Consider the following 17,064-nt stretch of genomic DNA (forward strand, 5'->3'; position numbering starts at 1 on the left):
TTAGAGGTTCATATTTATAAAGTATCGCAAATAATACATTTATACCATTGTATGCAAAGTTACTGATTTAAAAATTATATTTTTGAATTTTTAATTGCATGACAAACATACAATAGACTCTTGAGCATATTTATATAGCTAAATACACAATGGTATAACCGTGCTAAATAAAAGAGGCCCAAGTACCAAAGCACTCTAATGCAAGCCTCTAAACTGCATGTTGATAAGTACATGAAGCGTACCTCTACAGCTGAAAACAGATTGTATCCATACTTTGAGGATCTGCTGAATTGTTTTTAATGGCACTTTTTTTTTTTTGATGAACTGCAGATGATGATGAATTCCTCTTTATTGTAGAAACAGTCCCTAAGCTGTTGTTGCTCATACTTACTGAGTTCCCTAGCTACTTCCTTACTATGTCAGTAAACTTTTTGAAAAGGAAGCTGCTGTAGATTTAAAGAAACACCTTAATTGAAGCAAAGGCAAAAAAATTGGAATGAATTTTATGTGACTGTAAAGCCAACAATAAGTGAAAATCCAAAAGCGCCTCCAATCCTAATGATCTTCCCCCTCTCTCTCTCTCTCTCTGTGTGTGTGTGTGTGTCCTCACAGAAGGAAGGTCACGACAGGAGCTTTTTTCAATCAGTTTTTACAAGAAGTGTAGCTCATACAATGGTATAAATGTATTATTTGCGATACTTTATAAATATGAACCTCTAAAGATTTTGAGTTCGTGCACATTGTGAATCAAGAATCTAAATATTTGTATCACAATGATTTCTATAAAATCCAGATTCCTTTTATAGTTTGCAGTGAAATTTGTTAAACCGTTGCTTAATGGGACAGAAGTACAAGTCGCTCTTTACTAACACATTTGTAGATGAGTTTAATGCTGAACAACACAGCTAGCAGTCTCACACACTCTTTAGGTTTTTCAAGTTATGTGTGTAAGGGTTTAGTCTATCAAACCTTACCCTTTTCTCCTCAGTATCACAACAGTATGACTCCCAAAGTACGGCTCAGTAAACAACCTATGATTCTAAAGCCAGAACAGAAAGATACAGTTGGAAGATGAATGATTGCGTTTTTATGATGTGTAGTAAAACGACCCCCTCTTCTTCTTCTCTGTGTTGTTCTTGTGTGTGTGTGTGTGTGTGTGTGTGTGTGTGTGTGTGTGTGTGTGTGTGTGTGTGTGTGTGTGTGTGCCTTAGAAGTCAAATAATACATTAGCCATACTTAAAAAAACATCTGAATTTCATTTAGAACTGAGATTCTAAGTTGTAAGGAGGAATCTTATGCACAGCCAGAAACATGTTTCCCCACTTTCACAATGCTGAGGTGCCAAATCCACAACCCCCAACAAATGGTTTGTTACACACGGGTGTGAAGGGCAAGCTTTACTTACACAGCCTCACACACAGTAGATTTTTAAAGTTTTTTTGGGTACAGTGGTTTATCCACAGATGCAACATCCACTTTTGATAAAGATCACTCCACCTGTTTATTTCTTAAGAAATTAAGCATCTTTATTAAGCTCTTATTTATACATGTCTACACATTAATAGACACCGAGTGCTCTGAGACATTTATAGTCTTCTACTTCTGCTTCCATCGGTTTGCAATTTAAACTCCCAGCCTTTCAGGTTGTTATGAACGGCTTATATTTCTAACATTTTGTGATGTAAAAGTGAACCATGTTTTTTTTTTTTTTTTTTTTTTTTTAATTTTCTGTTTGATGGAAGGACTTAAGACACGAGTTATTTAAACAATTCTAAATGACCGTGTGATGGCCATAGTACTTTATGTGGGCCAAATGTGTTAAGGATAATGTTTATCAATGTAAAATTGCAAAGAACCTTTGAATAGATTATAACATTTTGTAAACAGATACCTCAGAAGCTGTACTGGTAGATCTATGTATGTAAGGTAAAACTTTCCACAGTACTTCCACTTAAGTAGCTAAACACATAAAGTCACGCTTACCAATAATCCACTGCTCCTTGAAAAAAAGTAGCACAAACAGACAACTGACTGAGCAATGATAAGTAGAGCTACCCGAGGCCGAGACTCAAGCAGAAGAAAATTAAAAGTTGTTGTTTTTGTGGCTCGAAAAATTAAAGAAAGTATGTTTAATAATTCAACAAGACCCGCACCTTCAACACATGTACATTCAAATTTTGGAACAGGCTCAACATTGCTGCTGTTCAATAGTTTTTATCCGTTTGAAAAAGTCATTTTACGGTTTTAATGTTTCCAGCTGATAAGGAGAATGAGTGCGTTTCAAATGAGCGTCCAAAGGCTTTAAACATCTGCTTTGTCTGTAACGACAGTATCAAACTACAGAGCATTGTTTTTACTAAAATTCAACATTTTCCGATGAAAATTTGGCTACTTTTTTTTTTCTTTACTGTAACACCCACCTCAATGCCATTTTTAGGATATTCTTGGTGATCACATTTTTTTCATATTTATGCTTTTGGCACTGAGGGTATCTAATACGCATGTTGTCACTGTGTTTGTACTACCAGCTGTGAGGGCTCTGCTTTTGCTTTGAGCAGTCTGTTTTTATTTTGTCTCGTGAGTGTGTGTGTTTTTCAAACGAGATCCTCGTCAGTTTGATTTTGTTACCACAAACTTTGTGTGAAGTTCACAACAGAGGTAAAGAGATTTAAACACCCCAGTTTAAGGAGGCAGGCAGGGGTTGGACCACCTGCACAGGACAGGTGAAGCAGAGAGTGTCGGGGGGAGATGTGCAACAGAAGCAGAGGGAACATTTTACAAGATGATAAATGGCAGATTTAGATGATTAAGGATTTGTTGACAAGATTAAAAGACACGTCCGTCAGAGTTCAACAACATTACAGTTTGATTAAATAAAAAAGTTTTTAGACTACACAAGGTTCATTTTCTCCTCTGATAGTAATCATATTAAACATTCAAGAAAGAAAGAGTATAAAGAAAAATAGTAAATGTGTGTCTAATTAAACTCTTCCTGTGAGCCTTACATCATCCTTTAATATGTTTGGTGTTACAAACTTGAAGAAGCACAGAAAAGATCATCAGACATTAATCTAATCAGTTTTCAGCCTTCATTCATATTGAAAAGTTGAAATCTTCCCTGCTAGACCCAAGTGCAGCGTTTAACACCGTCGGCCATAACATTTTATTACAGCTATTATTAAATGGAGAGTCCTCTTCACACACTGAGGTTAATTATGAAGCTCCACAGGCTTCTGTGCAAAGACCAGTTCTGTTTACATTATACGTGCTTTAGAAGACATAGCATACCACAGGTCAGCTCAGCAACATTTCGACTTTGGCTTGTTTTTTCTGGTTAACGTTAATTACGTAATTTAGAATTAAAGTTGAGTGTTTTTAGCATTTAGGATGGCCGTGGCGAGTAACTCAAGTGCTGTAAACATTTCATGAAACCTCATCAAAAGTTATCTGAGTTGGAAGGGTGGCTGTTAATAAGCCATTCTTAAGGAAGGAGAACAGAGAAAAATAAGGCTGAGGTGTGCCAAATTACACAAGAAATTGACTGGAAAAAGAAATCAGCTGTAATATGTCTTATGGAGTAATGAATCCAAATTTGAAATATGCATGGAAGAGGTCCGAAGAGAGATACAACAGTGAATGTCTATAGCCGTCTTTAACACAGCGTGGATACTCTACCGTGCTTTGAGGCTGGATTTCAGCCAGTGTTGTTGGAGCTCTTATCCAAATTAATCAAATTATGAATGTAGAAAAGTTCCACCAGATTTTGATCGACCATGTAATACCACGTAGTGTCTGATTGGCTTCAACTTCATTTTTCAGTACGACAATGATCGCAAACATACTGCCAATGTAGTCAAAGTATGCCTGGATGAAACAACGCATCAGTCATGGATTGATCTCTCCAGGGTTCGAACCTCAAGATAATCGAAGCAGTGTGGGATCATCTTGACAGAAAACAAAACAAAAGGCAGCCAGCATCCAAAGAAGAGTCTCGGATGTCTTTCAAGAAGCCTGCAGAACTAAGAAATTACAAGAAAGCTTACCTATTAGAGTTTAAGCTGTGTTGAAGAATGAAAGGCAGCTTTAACTGGACAAAAGGGGGAAAAAAATCCCACATTGACAGCTAACTCAAGAGACAAAAAGCATTAGAACTCAAGTCATTACCTTACTTAAGGATAAATAAGTTAATTAATTACATTAATGCATAAGCAGAAAATAACCTACAGTAACTGCTTTGCGATATGGAAGTGCAAAAGACAACTGAAAGGGAGGATAGTTTCTATATATGTGGTTTCTATTAAGGGACAGAGGAACGATAAGAAATCAAGGACAAGGAGTGTGGTGTAGATAAGTGAGGAAATCCGATCATTACTACAAATTTAGTTGAAATTTAAATATTTTAACTATGGTGCCTCCTGTGAGGGCTGTCTGTTTTCCACATTCTGCAACGGTAAAATACGACTTAGAGGCGGATATTTGTTTTACTTTATGGGCAACAGTTGTTCTTGCTGTTGACAAAACTCGCCTCATGGTTGACTCTGAGAAAAAAACTCTTTCCCACAGAGGGGAATAAACTTATTCGAATATGAGCTTTTTTCCACTAAGACTTGTTTTATGGGGAGATGTACGAAATTATTTACCGGGTTACAAGCAATGATAATATCGGATGTTGACTCCTCAGCGTCATCATTTTCTATCTATTGAGAAATCCCATTGTAAAAGTAATGAAGAAAAAAACTATTCTGTCGTCTCACTCCTCCTTGACCCGCGGTGTGTGTGTGTGTGTGTGTGTGTGTGTGTGTGTGTGATCGGCGGCGTTGTTTGAACGGAATGCTGACATAATATTCACGGATTCTTCCTCGCGATTGGTAGAACTGTCACAGATATCGACTCCCCTTCCGTTTCTTCTCTCATTTTATCCTAGTCTAGCGAAGCATCTGTTTTTCGCATCTTTCTCTTGACAATACCAATAGTTAGAGAGGGTTGGTTTTTTTTTTTTGATTGCCTTCTTGCGAACGCCGTCTGTTTTCCACATTCTGCAACGGTAAAATATGGCTTTGAGACGGGTATTTGTTTTACCAAATGGACAATTGCTGTCTGACCTTGTTCTTGCTGTTGACAAAACTCTCCTCATGGTTGACTCTTTCCCACAGAGGGGGGGTGCTTTAATAAACTTATTCGAATATGAGCTTTTTTCCCCGCTAAGACTTGTTTTATGGGGAGATGTAAGAAACCGGGTTACAAGCAATGATAATATCGGATGTTGACTCCTCAGCGGATCAACATTTTCTATCTATTGAGAAAACCCATTGTAAAAGTACCCGCGGTGTGTGTGTGTGTGTGTGTGTGTGTGTGTGTGTGTGTGTGTGTGTGTGTGTGTGTGTGTGAAACAAGATCGCCTGTCGCTGGTTTGTTTTTTCAGTCTCTTGTAAAAAGGACTCTCAAAAGGAAAAGTAGTATTCACTAAGCGGTATTTATTCATTTTTTACACATAGGCAGCCTGTAGGTTACAAGCGGATAGAAAGTTCTTCTTTTCATCACAAGCTATGGTGTATCTTAAAGGTTTTTTACAGCGTCTGTATTATAGGAAAATAAAATTACTATTGAAATCTCTACAGGAAGTCACTCTTTATTTCCATTACAAACGCCGGTGCAGCTTAAGAAAGTAAAATTACATCCGCTCTGTCTCTCTATACATCACAGAATCAGCTGCTGCATCACCGCTGTGCTTAGGGAACATGACGCAACAGGTCTGAAAATGACTAGACACTTCCGGAGTATTTCCGGTAGGGTCATAAGGTCCGGATCGAGATTGAATATGTCATATTCAAAACCTTCTTCTTTGGGAGAGCAGATCTCATCGGACACAGGAACGCTGCAGAAGGAAATCCATCTTGTGTCTGTGACTTAGAAATTGTGACGGACTCCTCTCTCTGCTTTTTTATTCCCCTCCAACAGATGGCGCGCTTCCGGAGGTTTCCCCCTCCCTCTAAAAACTTTTTTTCCCAACAACAGATGACGCGCTTCCGGAGGTTTTCCCCCTCCCTCTAAAAACTTTTTTTTTTCCCCAACAACAGATGACGCGCTTCCGGGTTCACCCCTCCTTTCTCGGGGTGCAATTCGTTACGGTTAGCAACAGATGGCGCGCTTCCGGGGTCCGCCCCCCTTTCTCAGGATATAATTCGTCACGCGGGGGGTTTCCCACCCCCCTTTCTCCGGATACGATTCGTCACGCGGGGGTTTCCCACGGAGGGGAGGGGCGGGAGGTCAAAAGGTCGTGATTAGGGCCATCAATCACTTCGGATCAAATTTTGTCATAAGCTGTATGGGAATAACTCTCTAATATTTCAGGCTTTTACCTCAAATGTTTGACTCAACTCAAATTTCAAGTTATTTTCTACATTTTGCAGGGTTTTTTCTCAAAGTTTTGAGTTAGGTACCTTAAAATGTTGACTTACTATCTTGACATTTTAAGATAATAACACCATATTCTGACACATGGATCGCAAAACATGTTTTTTTTTTTCATTGGGGGAAACAAGCTTCCAAAGTCTTATTGAACTGCAAGATCCCTTTTTGCTTGAGTCATAATGTAAAGTAAATGTTTTTTTTACTGTAATCCAGAATCGAATGTAATTTTTTTCTCATCCAATCAGGTTAGTTTTATTTATATTGGGCCAAATCACAACAACATATGTAACAGGCCTCATATGTAATGAACAGCAACATATTTTACTTGGTATCATAGTATTGTACACTGTAAAACTAACTGATATTATTTGGACATCTCGAAAAGTCGATTGAGCTTGTTCAGAATAAATTTCATGTCAACCTGTGACTTAGTTTGGCGACACAGATGACGCGAGTAACTGACACAGATCTTATCTGTGTGGTTAAACAAAGAACTACAGACATAGTAACAAAGACTGACTGCACGTGAGCAACAACTGGCTAATACGTTAGGAGAAATATCTCCCACAATATAGTTCGGGTAACAGCCGTTAATAATGTTGAGTTAAAACACTTGTGCTTCTGTTCTTTGTTGCAGAGTGCGAGTGTTGGGCACAAGGGGCTGAAATGAGCCTGGGAAAAATAAACTTTGAGTAAATCTTGACCAGAGCAGTTTGATGGATGTTGGTTCATAATGTGATGTTATAACAGACAGATGTTTGACGTGGTGACAAATTACTTATTGGTTGTTTATTTGTCTAATGATCATTTGTAAATCAAATTTTACGTCAGGTGTTAGATATCTGAAGCATGCTCGCAAGTACAACATTATGATTTTTATGCTAATATCCTAAATAAACCTTATTGTGCAGTGTCCTACTCAAAAGCACTGGATATTACACAGCAGTACTCAGTTTTTGATTTGTCTGCGGGATTCTCAGTAGAGTAAATAAAAACAAAGAACTACAAAACTCATTTTTGCATCATTAAGTAGCAGACATGAAGACCGGAAATTTTGTTTTAGGTAGAGTGGTTTAATTACAGAGAAAGACAGAAAAATGGGATAAACGTGACATAAGTGTTTCTTTCTGTTCTTTAATGCGGCCTTTGTGTTTCCAGGTAACCACATGTGTGTGTGCGTGTGTGTGTGCGTGCGTGTGTGTGTGTGTGTGCACGCGCACAATTGATACATGTTCTCATGCATTCTTTTTGTATTTTCTAAGTGGTAGCGGTTTTTGATGTTCATCTGTGATATTTGTGTTTCTGTTTGACTTTTACGTGTGTGCATGTTTGCGTCATGTTGGTGCGATTTATGTATATGTGTTCACAGCTGGTTTTTCGTTCTCATTCGCAGCTATGTCACTGCCATTTTTTTCCCCTTTCCCTGTGAAGCCTGGTGTATGTAGTTGTTTTTTTTTAACTAAACAATCTCTAAGATCTGATGATTGCAGTGTGTTTACGTTCACTTGAAATAGTAAGAATATTCCTAACACCTAACTGCACGAACATGGGTATAAACAACACATATTGTTTCTTTGACATGTAGCTTTCTGAACCACAGGCTACAAAAAAATATGGATGTAGCCAATGTGATGTTATCCACAAATTTGTGAAACCCTTTTCTGAATCCTGAATGTTGCAGGTGTTACCATGTTTGTTGATTTTTTTGTTGTTTCTAGACAGGAACTGAATGCAGTTATTCACACGGCAGTCCTTGATTTAGCTTTCAGTGAATGTTTTGCTGTAATGTTTGTTTTCAGACAAGGCAGCACCTCCAGAGTTGCCCATAGTGATTGATCATATCGCACTGAAAGACATCCTGGGGCCTCCAGTGTTTGAAATGGAGGTAAGCAGAGAGAGAAAGAGCAGCATGTTCAGTGTTCATAATCCACAAGTTTATTACAGAAACATGCAGAATTTATTCTCATGAACATTTTTGACCGCCTGAATTTTCTGGACCTCAACCGATGCGATTGGTTTCCGTCACAATCCATGACTCTATAAAGGCAGCCTGTGAGCAGATCTCTCAGCTCCATACAGCTGCTGCTCATCCTGTCAGATTAAAGTCATTTGCCTTTCTCCCTTCATCTCTCCAGGTCATGTGGAACTTGTTTTCTATGTACTTTTATGAGGATTGAAAAAGATGTTTTCACGTGTGCATATTGGCAGGTCTCTGAGCGGCTCACCCTGCCTGGTGTAGCTCTCGGCCTGGCCTGGACGCCGCTTGGTGGGGAGATCATGTTTGTGGAGGCCAGTCGGATGGAGGGAGAAGGTCAGCTCACTCTCACGGGTCAGCTGGGAGACGTTATGAAAGAATCTGCCCACTTGGCCATCAGCTGGCTCAGAGCGAATGCTAAAACCTACCAGCTCACAAACAGTGAGTCCAGATACACCAGTGTTTATATTCTATTTTGTAGTTTTAGAGAAATACAAAACAACTTATGTTGTGCAACTGTGTGTGTGTGTTTGAACAGTGGTGGGGGGTTCAGATCCTTTAGAGGGGACAGACATCCACCTCCACTTCCCCGCTGGAGCCGTCACCAAAGATGGCCCCTCTGCTGGTGTTACAATCGTCACCTGCCTGGCTTCACTGTTTAGCGGCCGACTGGTCAGATCAGACGTCGCCATGACTGGAGAGATCACGTTAAGAGGGCTTGTGCTGCCAGTAAGTTATCGTAGTAAACACACATAAAACGATCATCTCTAGTCCACTCTAGTTTTGACAGACAAGTGTGGCCCGTCCTCTGCAGGTGGGCGGGATTAAGGACAAGGTGCTGGCTGCACACAGGGCAGGAGTGAAGCGCGTCATCCTCCCGAAACGCAACGAGAAAGACCTGGAGGAGCTTCCAGCAAACGTCAGAGCCAACCTCGACTTTATCACAGCCACAAACCTGGACGAGGTGCTCAACGCCTCTTTCGATGGAGGGTTTCCGGGAGTAAGCAGCACGAGTGCACACCCTCAGCTCACCAGCAAACTGTAACACACTGCTCAAAACACATTAACAATGTAAGGCATCTGTGATCTTGGATAATTAAGCCGTTTTTTGATCCTTAGAAGAGCTGTAAGGTCTTTTTGCAGATGATTTATTCAGTATTACAAAGCTAACTTGAAGTTGAAGATGGAGCTGAGATACAGGAGAATTCAGTTTACAAAATCCCCAGCTCCTCTTTGCTAATAGCACTGTGCAGCCAGCTCAGAAATAACTGCTAAATATCATCATAGTGGGGCTTTGTTTTTCATTTCAACTGAATAGCTGCTTATTTCATTTACATTGACCTTGTATTAGTAGCCTGGCTATGTCTTCCGAAGCAGGGGGACTAGTGAGTGATACATGCCTTAAAGATTTATACAGGTTGAATTTGTGCGCTGAAAAAGCCCAAATGTGCATGAAGAGTGCTGCTAAGGGAAAGAAATTGATTGATGTTTGTTTATGTAAATTGTTCTCCTTAATCACATATTTTATTTCACTCTAGTTGGATTTTTATCAGTGGATCTTTCACATCCACAATAAAATTTTATTTGGCTGCACTGATGGTGATGAATATATTCTGTGATTAAAAACTGTAAAGATGTTTTGTTTTCATTTCCTCCACTAGGCTGACAAATTGAAACATAAAATAAATTTAGATTTCTTTTATTTACTGTGACATTTACAGATTTAATTATTTAGCCTACGTTTTTCCTGCTCTTGGAACTTTTAGTTGGACAAAAACTAGAACTGTACAGTTGAATATGGATGCATCTTAAAAGTATAGCTTTTTTATGCTTTAGCCTCAAGGATTCAAGTGTGCAGTAGAATATTCAGATGATTAGCTGACTAATATCTTTAATTTGATAGCTCACTGAGATGACTTCTGATTCTGATGTTGTTTTTTTAGTGAGTTATGGTTAAATCATAGAGGGACATGATTCCATAAATACGTGTTTTACTGAAAAGCATAAAATGGAAAACACTAATGTCCAGTTATTTGTTCGACTTTTAAGCAGTCTGAAAATATCACACAAATGCATCCAAAGTCCATTGGTGACACCATAGAATACAGTTTCTTCCATGCAACCTCGTATTTTGGTCATACACAGTAATACTGTGTAACAGCTTGAATAGTTGCATGTTTAAAAGTGCTCATTCATTGTAATAAACGTTTCTGCCTCTGAGGGGTGCTATAGAGTCTTCATGAGGCTGCACTTTTCTTCAGTCTTGTTGAGTGCTGCCCTCTTTGTTTTGTCACATTCCACCTGCCTAGTTACTGGTCTAGGGGAATAGGTTTCCATGCGAATCTTTAGTAAACTCAACTAATCTAAGTTCATTATTAATTTCTGCTCATTTGCTTTATAGGAGCTATAATCTTGTACAGCAAGAGATGGGCTTGCTGGCAGCCTGGTGAGATACAAAAACTAGAGATGAAGAATAATATTTAAGGATGCCGTGGCCTTCAAGAGTAATCACGAGGGGAAATGTTTTTTTGTTTTTTTTTAATGCCTTTCCATTCTCTTCTTTTTTAAATTATAATGCAAACAAAAAATATTCAGTCCACAGTTTTATAGCTTGTCTGACAGTGAGACACGCCCACACATTTGCTGGTGGTAGGAGCCTCTTGCATCACTTTTTGGAGGTACAGATGCCTTTTTGTCAGCTGCTTTGTTTCAGTTGTCGGCTGAGATGTGGAAACCTTCGAATTAACTCATCTGTACCAAAAAGGAACAGAAGCAAGAACAGTAAGAAAAAGTGCAGTACAAAAAGTAAATACATGCCTCATACATGTGATGGCAATAACGCAGCATGCACATTATATGCTAGTGTTCTTGCAAGACACCTCGAGCAGGAGGAACTCCTTTGAGCACAGATTTGTTAGAACAATTTGAAATATTTTGCAAAAACATTTCTTTATGACTATAAGAAGGTTTACTGAAAAAACTTGACAGCCATCATATTTAAATATCACACAAAACAAAACAGTGCAAAGTCTGACTTATTCACTGAAGTTATAAGTTGACTGTACTGGGGGCTACATGTTTGAGTACACATTAGCCAAATATTACACGCTGCACGGTGCAGTATCAAAGAGACTACTGGAGTCAGTGTGCCTTGCCACAAAACAGTTCCACAACCCTTTTTTTCTTCAATTATTTAAACAAAAGTGTTTGGTGAGTTGTAGATGTTCTAGGTGAATCTCTCAAATTTTGGAAAAACCTGAAACTCTCTGCACAACAGAGCACCATCAAATTACACTCCAACCAGTTTGTGCTCACCAGTTCCTCCAAACACATTTGATGCAATAGCTCTTATAGAGAGTACTTGTCCACCTAGAGGATGCATCATTGTGCCAATACGCTGCTGAATTAAAGCATTTTTCTGGTCAGCTGCACATTCCCTTTGTGCTTGCTGGGGTTTAGCAGTCCGTGTGGGTGTGGAGCACTTCAACTTCTTTAAAACAAATTATATTTGAATAATGAAGGTATTAGTGTTTTGTGTAAAGATGCATTGTTGTCAGCTTTTCCAGACCTGGGACGTCCAGCTTTTATAAATCACCCCTGAAACTCAAGTACATCTTTCCAAAAGATCTTCTGCCACTTTTCCCTACCATTAGTCCTATTGCTACTTCAGCCACAATGATGCACTGTTTTAAGGAATAGCAATATTAATAGCAATCTCATGGCAGGCACTCAACTGAAGTTCTACAATGTTTGTATACAAGAAACTATCGGGATGGGATATTTGATTCAGTGTAAAGTCTGGAATACTTATAATGGTGTTGATATGCCTCTCGTGAAACTGACGACTGGAGTTGGTTCAAAATGCACATCACCGAAGTATTTAGAAAAAGCAGATTTGGGCATAGACTTGTTGCTTCTTGCTTATGAGGACAAGACTCAGACATGAATGGTCAATAGCTCTTGAAAATTAACCTCAGCCCAAATGTTCAGCCGTTCTTTCAGACAACCTGACAAAAGACAAGAGAAACTACAGGGGAGCTTTCACTTTATTTTAGATAAATACAGGAAATCATCCTTTTTGCACTGTAGAGCTGTAAAGGAGGAGACATTTGTGAGGAACAGATTTTAACAACATGAAATGCCATGTTGTAATAGCTAAAAACTAATGACCCACCCCCAAGATGGATGCTTTACATGACCCCAATGAGGACCACGGTAATGCCACTAGTAGTTATTCCACGTAGGATTCATCTGGAAGTTGTAGTATCCACTGTAAGGGTCGGCATATCTTTGAGGATGACGTGGCCTTGATGGGTGTTCTTCTCCAGCTGGCTTCGGAAATGCAAACTCCTGCAGGCGGCCTTCATCATGATGCTGGTCAGGGTACAGCCTTGTGTGAACTGGCAAATGCTCTGTTTGACGACTCAAATCATCTTTCTCAGGCCTGTGTCGACGTCCACCGTGATGTTCCTGGCTACCTGGAGGGCGTGGAGAACCATGTGAAAAGGGAATGGATAAGCTGAACTGGTAGCCCAGGTTTGAAGGATCATGGGCATGGTCTCTGCGGGGATTATTAAAACTCTTGTCAATAGTAAGGCCGCTTGGTCCGTACCGAGGAGGATTAGCACGATCATGAGAGTGAGCAAAAGGAATCCTCAGGCTTATGTCAAAGCTCCTGGGCTTGGCCACAAGATTGTTTCTGTGTGCTCGTGGCTGGACCAGCGATGTTTCCATGGGTCTGTTGGTGGGAATATTAGAGCGTTGCTGATATGATCTTGGGGATTCGACTTGAACCTGATTACGCACATTAGGGTAGATCTGTGGATCTGTCGGCCTCAGAGCCCTCATGTATTGGAAAGGGCGAGGATTTCCATACACATCTTGTTCCCCTCTTCCACCCTGCCACGTTCTAGGCTGCACAGAACTTGTGGCTGAGAAAGAACATGGGTATGAGTACAGATTATAATCATGTTGGTAAAGCTTAGAACACATCTACAGTTTGTCAGTATTGTTTAGATAGAACTTCAGTGTTGAGTTTATTAAGCCAGTGTCAAAGACATTTGTATTCTTATACTCTTAACAGGAGGAAGGAAGTCTGTTAATTTGTGTGATCCACTCACAGAAAGCATAATATTCATATACATTTATACCATCTACAGTTACCCAGCTTGAATTTTCCTTTTCCAAATTTAACACTGAAGAACTCCGTCTTTTCAAAGCAATTACTAAAGTAAAAAGATAAAACACCATGCTTACGATGACTGATTACATAAGTTGAGATTTTGGTATCTAAACATCTGCAAGTTAACTTAATGCATCATACATGGAACCTGTAGAGTTTCCCCCCCACTAAATGAAACCCGGCTGTGACGTTAAAGTAATGCAAACTCAGCGTTACATTTTACCTCTCAGTGTGCTGTGAGCCATTTAAATACCCTGCTTTAACCAAATCAAATCTGCCAATTTGAGCATGAGGTATCTCGACCCTAACCCAGTAGCTGCAAAGTCCTGATAAGGTACACTGGTAGACCTGTTTAGTGACCAACAGCTTTATCACCTGAAGTGGGGGAGAGGAAAAAAACTGCCTGGATTACATACTACATATTTTGTTCCAGTGTAAATACTGTTAAACCTCTTTCAAATATTATCTAAAGAGATGCTGCAGATTCTGGATGCAGGCAGGACTTCACTGGACTCCTCAGGTAAGACATAAAGTTGTCATTTCATAAAATCATTAGAGTAGGTTTCAACATGCTCACCTTTGGGAAGAGCTGAGGAATAGTTCACATCACTCAAAACATAAAGCAGTAAAAACCTGTCAAGCAGCACAAATACAGTCAAGATAAAACCAGACCAAAGCCTCACATTCAAGTACAGGAAGTGCATATCATGAAAATACATTTAAACATTGTACCTTGCAATTAAGAACCGGGCAACCATGACTCCAGTAGCTGCACTCACTGTCCTCACAAACCCTCCAGCTGGACTGTGCATGCAAAGCACTCACATTTCCACGGGTCCACACACACCAGCTCCGACCAAACACCAGCGTACATCTGAGTTACGTGTTTAGGACATGCTGCTGTCTTTATCGGTCCTTCCTACCGGCAGGTGTTTCCAATCAGGCTTTTTTAATGAGAAGTTGAACTGAGGTACCCAACAGATCGACTCCCCCACTTCTTTTATGCATACATGTTTATTTTGCTCTTCACTCAAACTTTTGGGGAGACACAAACTGTTATTCCAGGTAACCTGTTAACCAATCAGAGAATACTAAATGTTTAAAAATCTGGCTAGATTCAAACTTTACACAGGAAAAGTGAAATAAAATCTGAAAAGTTCAACTTACTTTGTCTATTTATGATGCACTGAATTTCATAAATCCAATGTAAATTTTAGCACTAGGTGCAATGACTCCCAAGCTAGGCGAGTGGCTCCAGCAGATCCCAGGAACAACATCCGAGATCTTTGTCCAGAAGAGTGCAGTCCTAGGAACAGCAAAGATACTGCGCAGGACTCTTGAGCTCCCAGGCCTCTGGTAGAGGACCTGAGCTTGAAGAATAGTCCGTCCGCAGGGGGCAATTTTTTATTTCTTTTGGAATCGCCTGTCTGGCTTTTTGTTCGACCTTTATTATTATTATTATTTCATTTTTAGTTATTACAATCAGAATGGATGGGACTGGGGGACAGGATAGAGGAAGAAAGAGAGGCTGGGATATAACAGAAGGAGACGGGAAGAAAAACAGAGGAGAAAAGGAAATGAGAGAGAACAGATACTGAAAATCTGCTTGATCGCCTGCTGAGAGTGAAAAAAAGGGCAAAAAGCAGACAACATAGTAGGAAAACCACAGCAACAACCATAAGCATCAGTAATAGTAAGTAATAAATATTGAGTGAACAGCATACAGTGCTAATAATACATTATATGTTTAGAGGCAGCAGCCAACCAAGATGGTGTGTGAGTACCTGTTTGTGCACCTGTCTGAACACTTGTGTATACACCTGTGTGTGTGGGCCCGTTTATGTTCATAAGATTTCTCCATGTAAGTGTCTAATAGTGGGTATGGGGAGCCATAACGCTGCCCCCCAGGTCATCAGCGACTGGAGGAGATCCGGGCCCCAGACATGTATAGGATTTATGTACAGGATTTCTATCTTTACAAGGGGGCAATTTGAGTGCAGTGATGGAATGTAACTAAGTCAATTTATTTGTCTACTATTCATATAAATATAGTTTTGATTTACTTGTACTTGTGAAATTAAGTTTGCCAGGTTCCACTTATTTGGTCCTGAAGGAACCTACTGGAGTGGCAGTGTCGTCTTCAGAGGCCTCATCTTTATCACCATGGTCACCTGCATCTAAAGGATAATCACTGGGACCAGACTCAACAATAATACTCTACCAAAGCTCAGAAAAGACAGATGATATGAGGACCTCATGACAGCAAATTGCAAGAAATGTAAGTTAGTTTCAGGATCTGATGTTATAACTGAAAATTGCCAATTAGCTATCTTTTTTTTACCAATACTAATAATGAAATATTATTAGTGTTGGTAGTGCTGAATGTTTTTATAACAGCCTGGTAGATGCTCTATATTAATTTCTTGTTGTTGTTATTTCAGATTGCTTTGTATTCAAAGCCAGGTAGCCAGTCTTCAAAATATTTAGGAGGAAGTTGTCTGGTAAATTCCTTCCAAAGTGGCCAACATTCTTCAAGCCAAGCCAAATCTGCTTCAAGGCCCTTTCACATCGGACACGGCATGCGCTGCGCTCACCGCTTGCTAGAGTGAGGGACCCAAAATATGTGTTGAGTTGGCTGCTGAAGATGTGATTTTTAGAATTGTATTGAAGTAGAAGTTCACTTTTGATGTGAACAGATGTGGATTATCAAGGGCAAGGAGACCCAACATGCAGCAGATTTATCTATTCCAGATAAGCTTGGTATTGCAGCACAGACACAGGATTGTTTCTATTATAACTAAATGTGCACATCGGAACAATTGTGCACCAGGAGTTAAACATTTTAATATTGGCACTCAAAATCAGACTCCCAGTTTTGTTTAACGTAATTCACTTGGATTCTTTCTCAAGTGGTGGGTAGCATGAAGACTTTTCACAAGGAAAATGGCTGCTCAGCTCTTCCTCCTGTGTGTTGGAGAAAGAAAGAACAACATCCAGAATTTCTAAATTGTTAAGACAATGAAGAAATCAAAAGGTGATTCCCTGTATGATCCATAGAATATAATAGAATGCCTTTATTTTCACTATACAGATGTACAGTGAGACACAGAATAGAGATGTAGACTGGGGTTGCAGCCCTGATGAGCTTTTCAAGGCCCAATTTCCATTTGCTGTGAAATGTTCATGTGTTACATTTGCAAGATACAGCACACAAGCTGTTTAGTGTTATTTAGACATTTCCAACATGGTTTGTATCCAGGAAGGGTTTCACATATGTATATATATAAATGTAAAGTGTAAATTTAAATGTTATTTTATACACAAAGAGGTGTTTAAATGGGTTAAAGAGCTAGTTATGTACCCATTCAGTGGTTACATGCTTTGCTATTTACATGTTTACGCATCTGAATTTTTACACATGCATGTTCAAAGCAGTAATAAGTATGTGCTGAATCTACCTAGTTGTTTTCCCTGCATTGATCTGAGTATAGGTTTT

General features: G+C 39.5%; 2 protein-coding genes across 3 annotated transcripts in view; one reads left to right on the forward strand and one right to left on the reverse strand.

Moving 5' to 3' along the window:
• The window catches only part of lonp2 (lon peptidase 2, peroxisomal), a 29,759-nt gene extending 19,736 nt beyond the window's left edge, over positions 1–10,023 (forward strand). The window contains exons 14-17 of the mRNA XM_004564584.3: positions 8,211–8,296; positions 8,620–8,827; positions 8,925–9,115; positions 9,201–10,023. Of these exons, the coding sequence (XP_004564641.3) occupies positions 8,211–8,296; positions 8,620–8,827; positions 8,925–9,115; positions 9,201–9,431 (716 nt within the window). The 3' untranslated portion in view covers positions 9,432–10,023. The remainder of the gene's footprint in view (positions 1–8,210; positions 8,297–8,619; positions 8,828–8,924; positions 9,116–9,200) is intronic.
• Positions 10,024–12,414: 2,391 nt separating this feature from the next.
• LOC101477792 (uncharacterized) lies at positions 12,415–14,559 on the reverse strand. 2 transcript variants are annotated; one of them, XM_076886819.1, is made up of 4 exons: positions 14,301–14,559; positions 14,146–14,201; positions 12,999–13,317; positions 12,415–12,864 (listed from the first exon to the last, which is right to left on the reverse strand). In XM_076886819.1, the coding sequence occupies exons 1-4, from the start codon at positions 14,378–14,380 to the stop codon at positions 12,861–12,863; spliced, it is 459 nt and encodes a 152-aa protein (XP_076742934.1). In that variant the 5' UTR covers positions 14,381–14,559; the 3' UTR covers positions 12,415–12,860. The 2 variants fall into 2 exon arrangements, with proteins under 2 accessions (XP_076742934.1, XP_004564640.3); XM_004564583.3 differs by having other exon boundaries at positions 12,415–13,317; positions 14,301–14,556.
• Between the last annotated feature and the right edge of the window lie 2,505 nt (positions 14,560–17,064).

The sequence above is a fragment of the Maylandia zebra genome, linkage group LG7, assembly GCF_041146795.1.
Source record: "Maylandia zebra isolate NMK-2024a linkage group LG7, Mzebra_GT3a, whole genome shotgun sequence".
Lineage (NCBI taxonomy): Eukaryota > Metazoa > Chordata > Actinopteri > Cichliformes > Cichlidae > Maylandia > Maylandia zebra.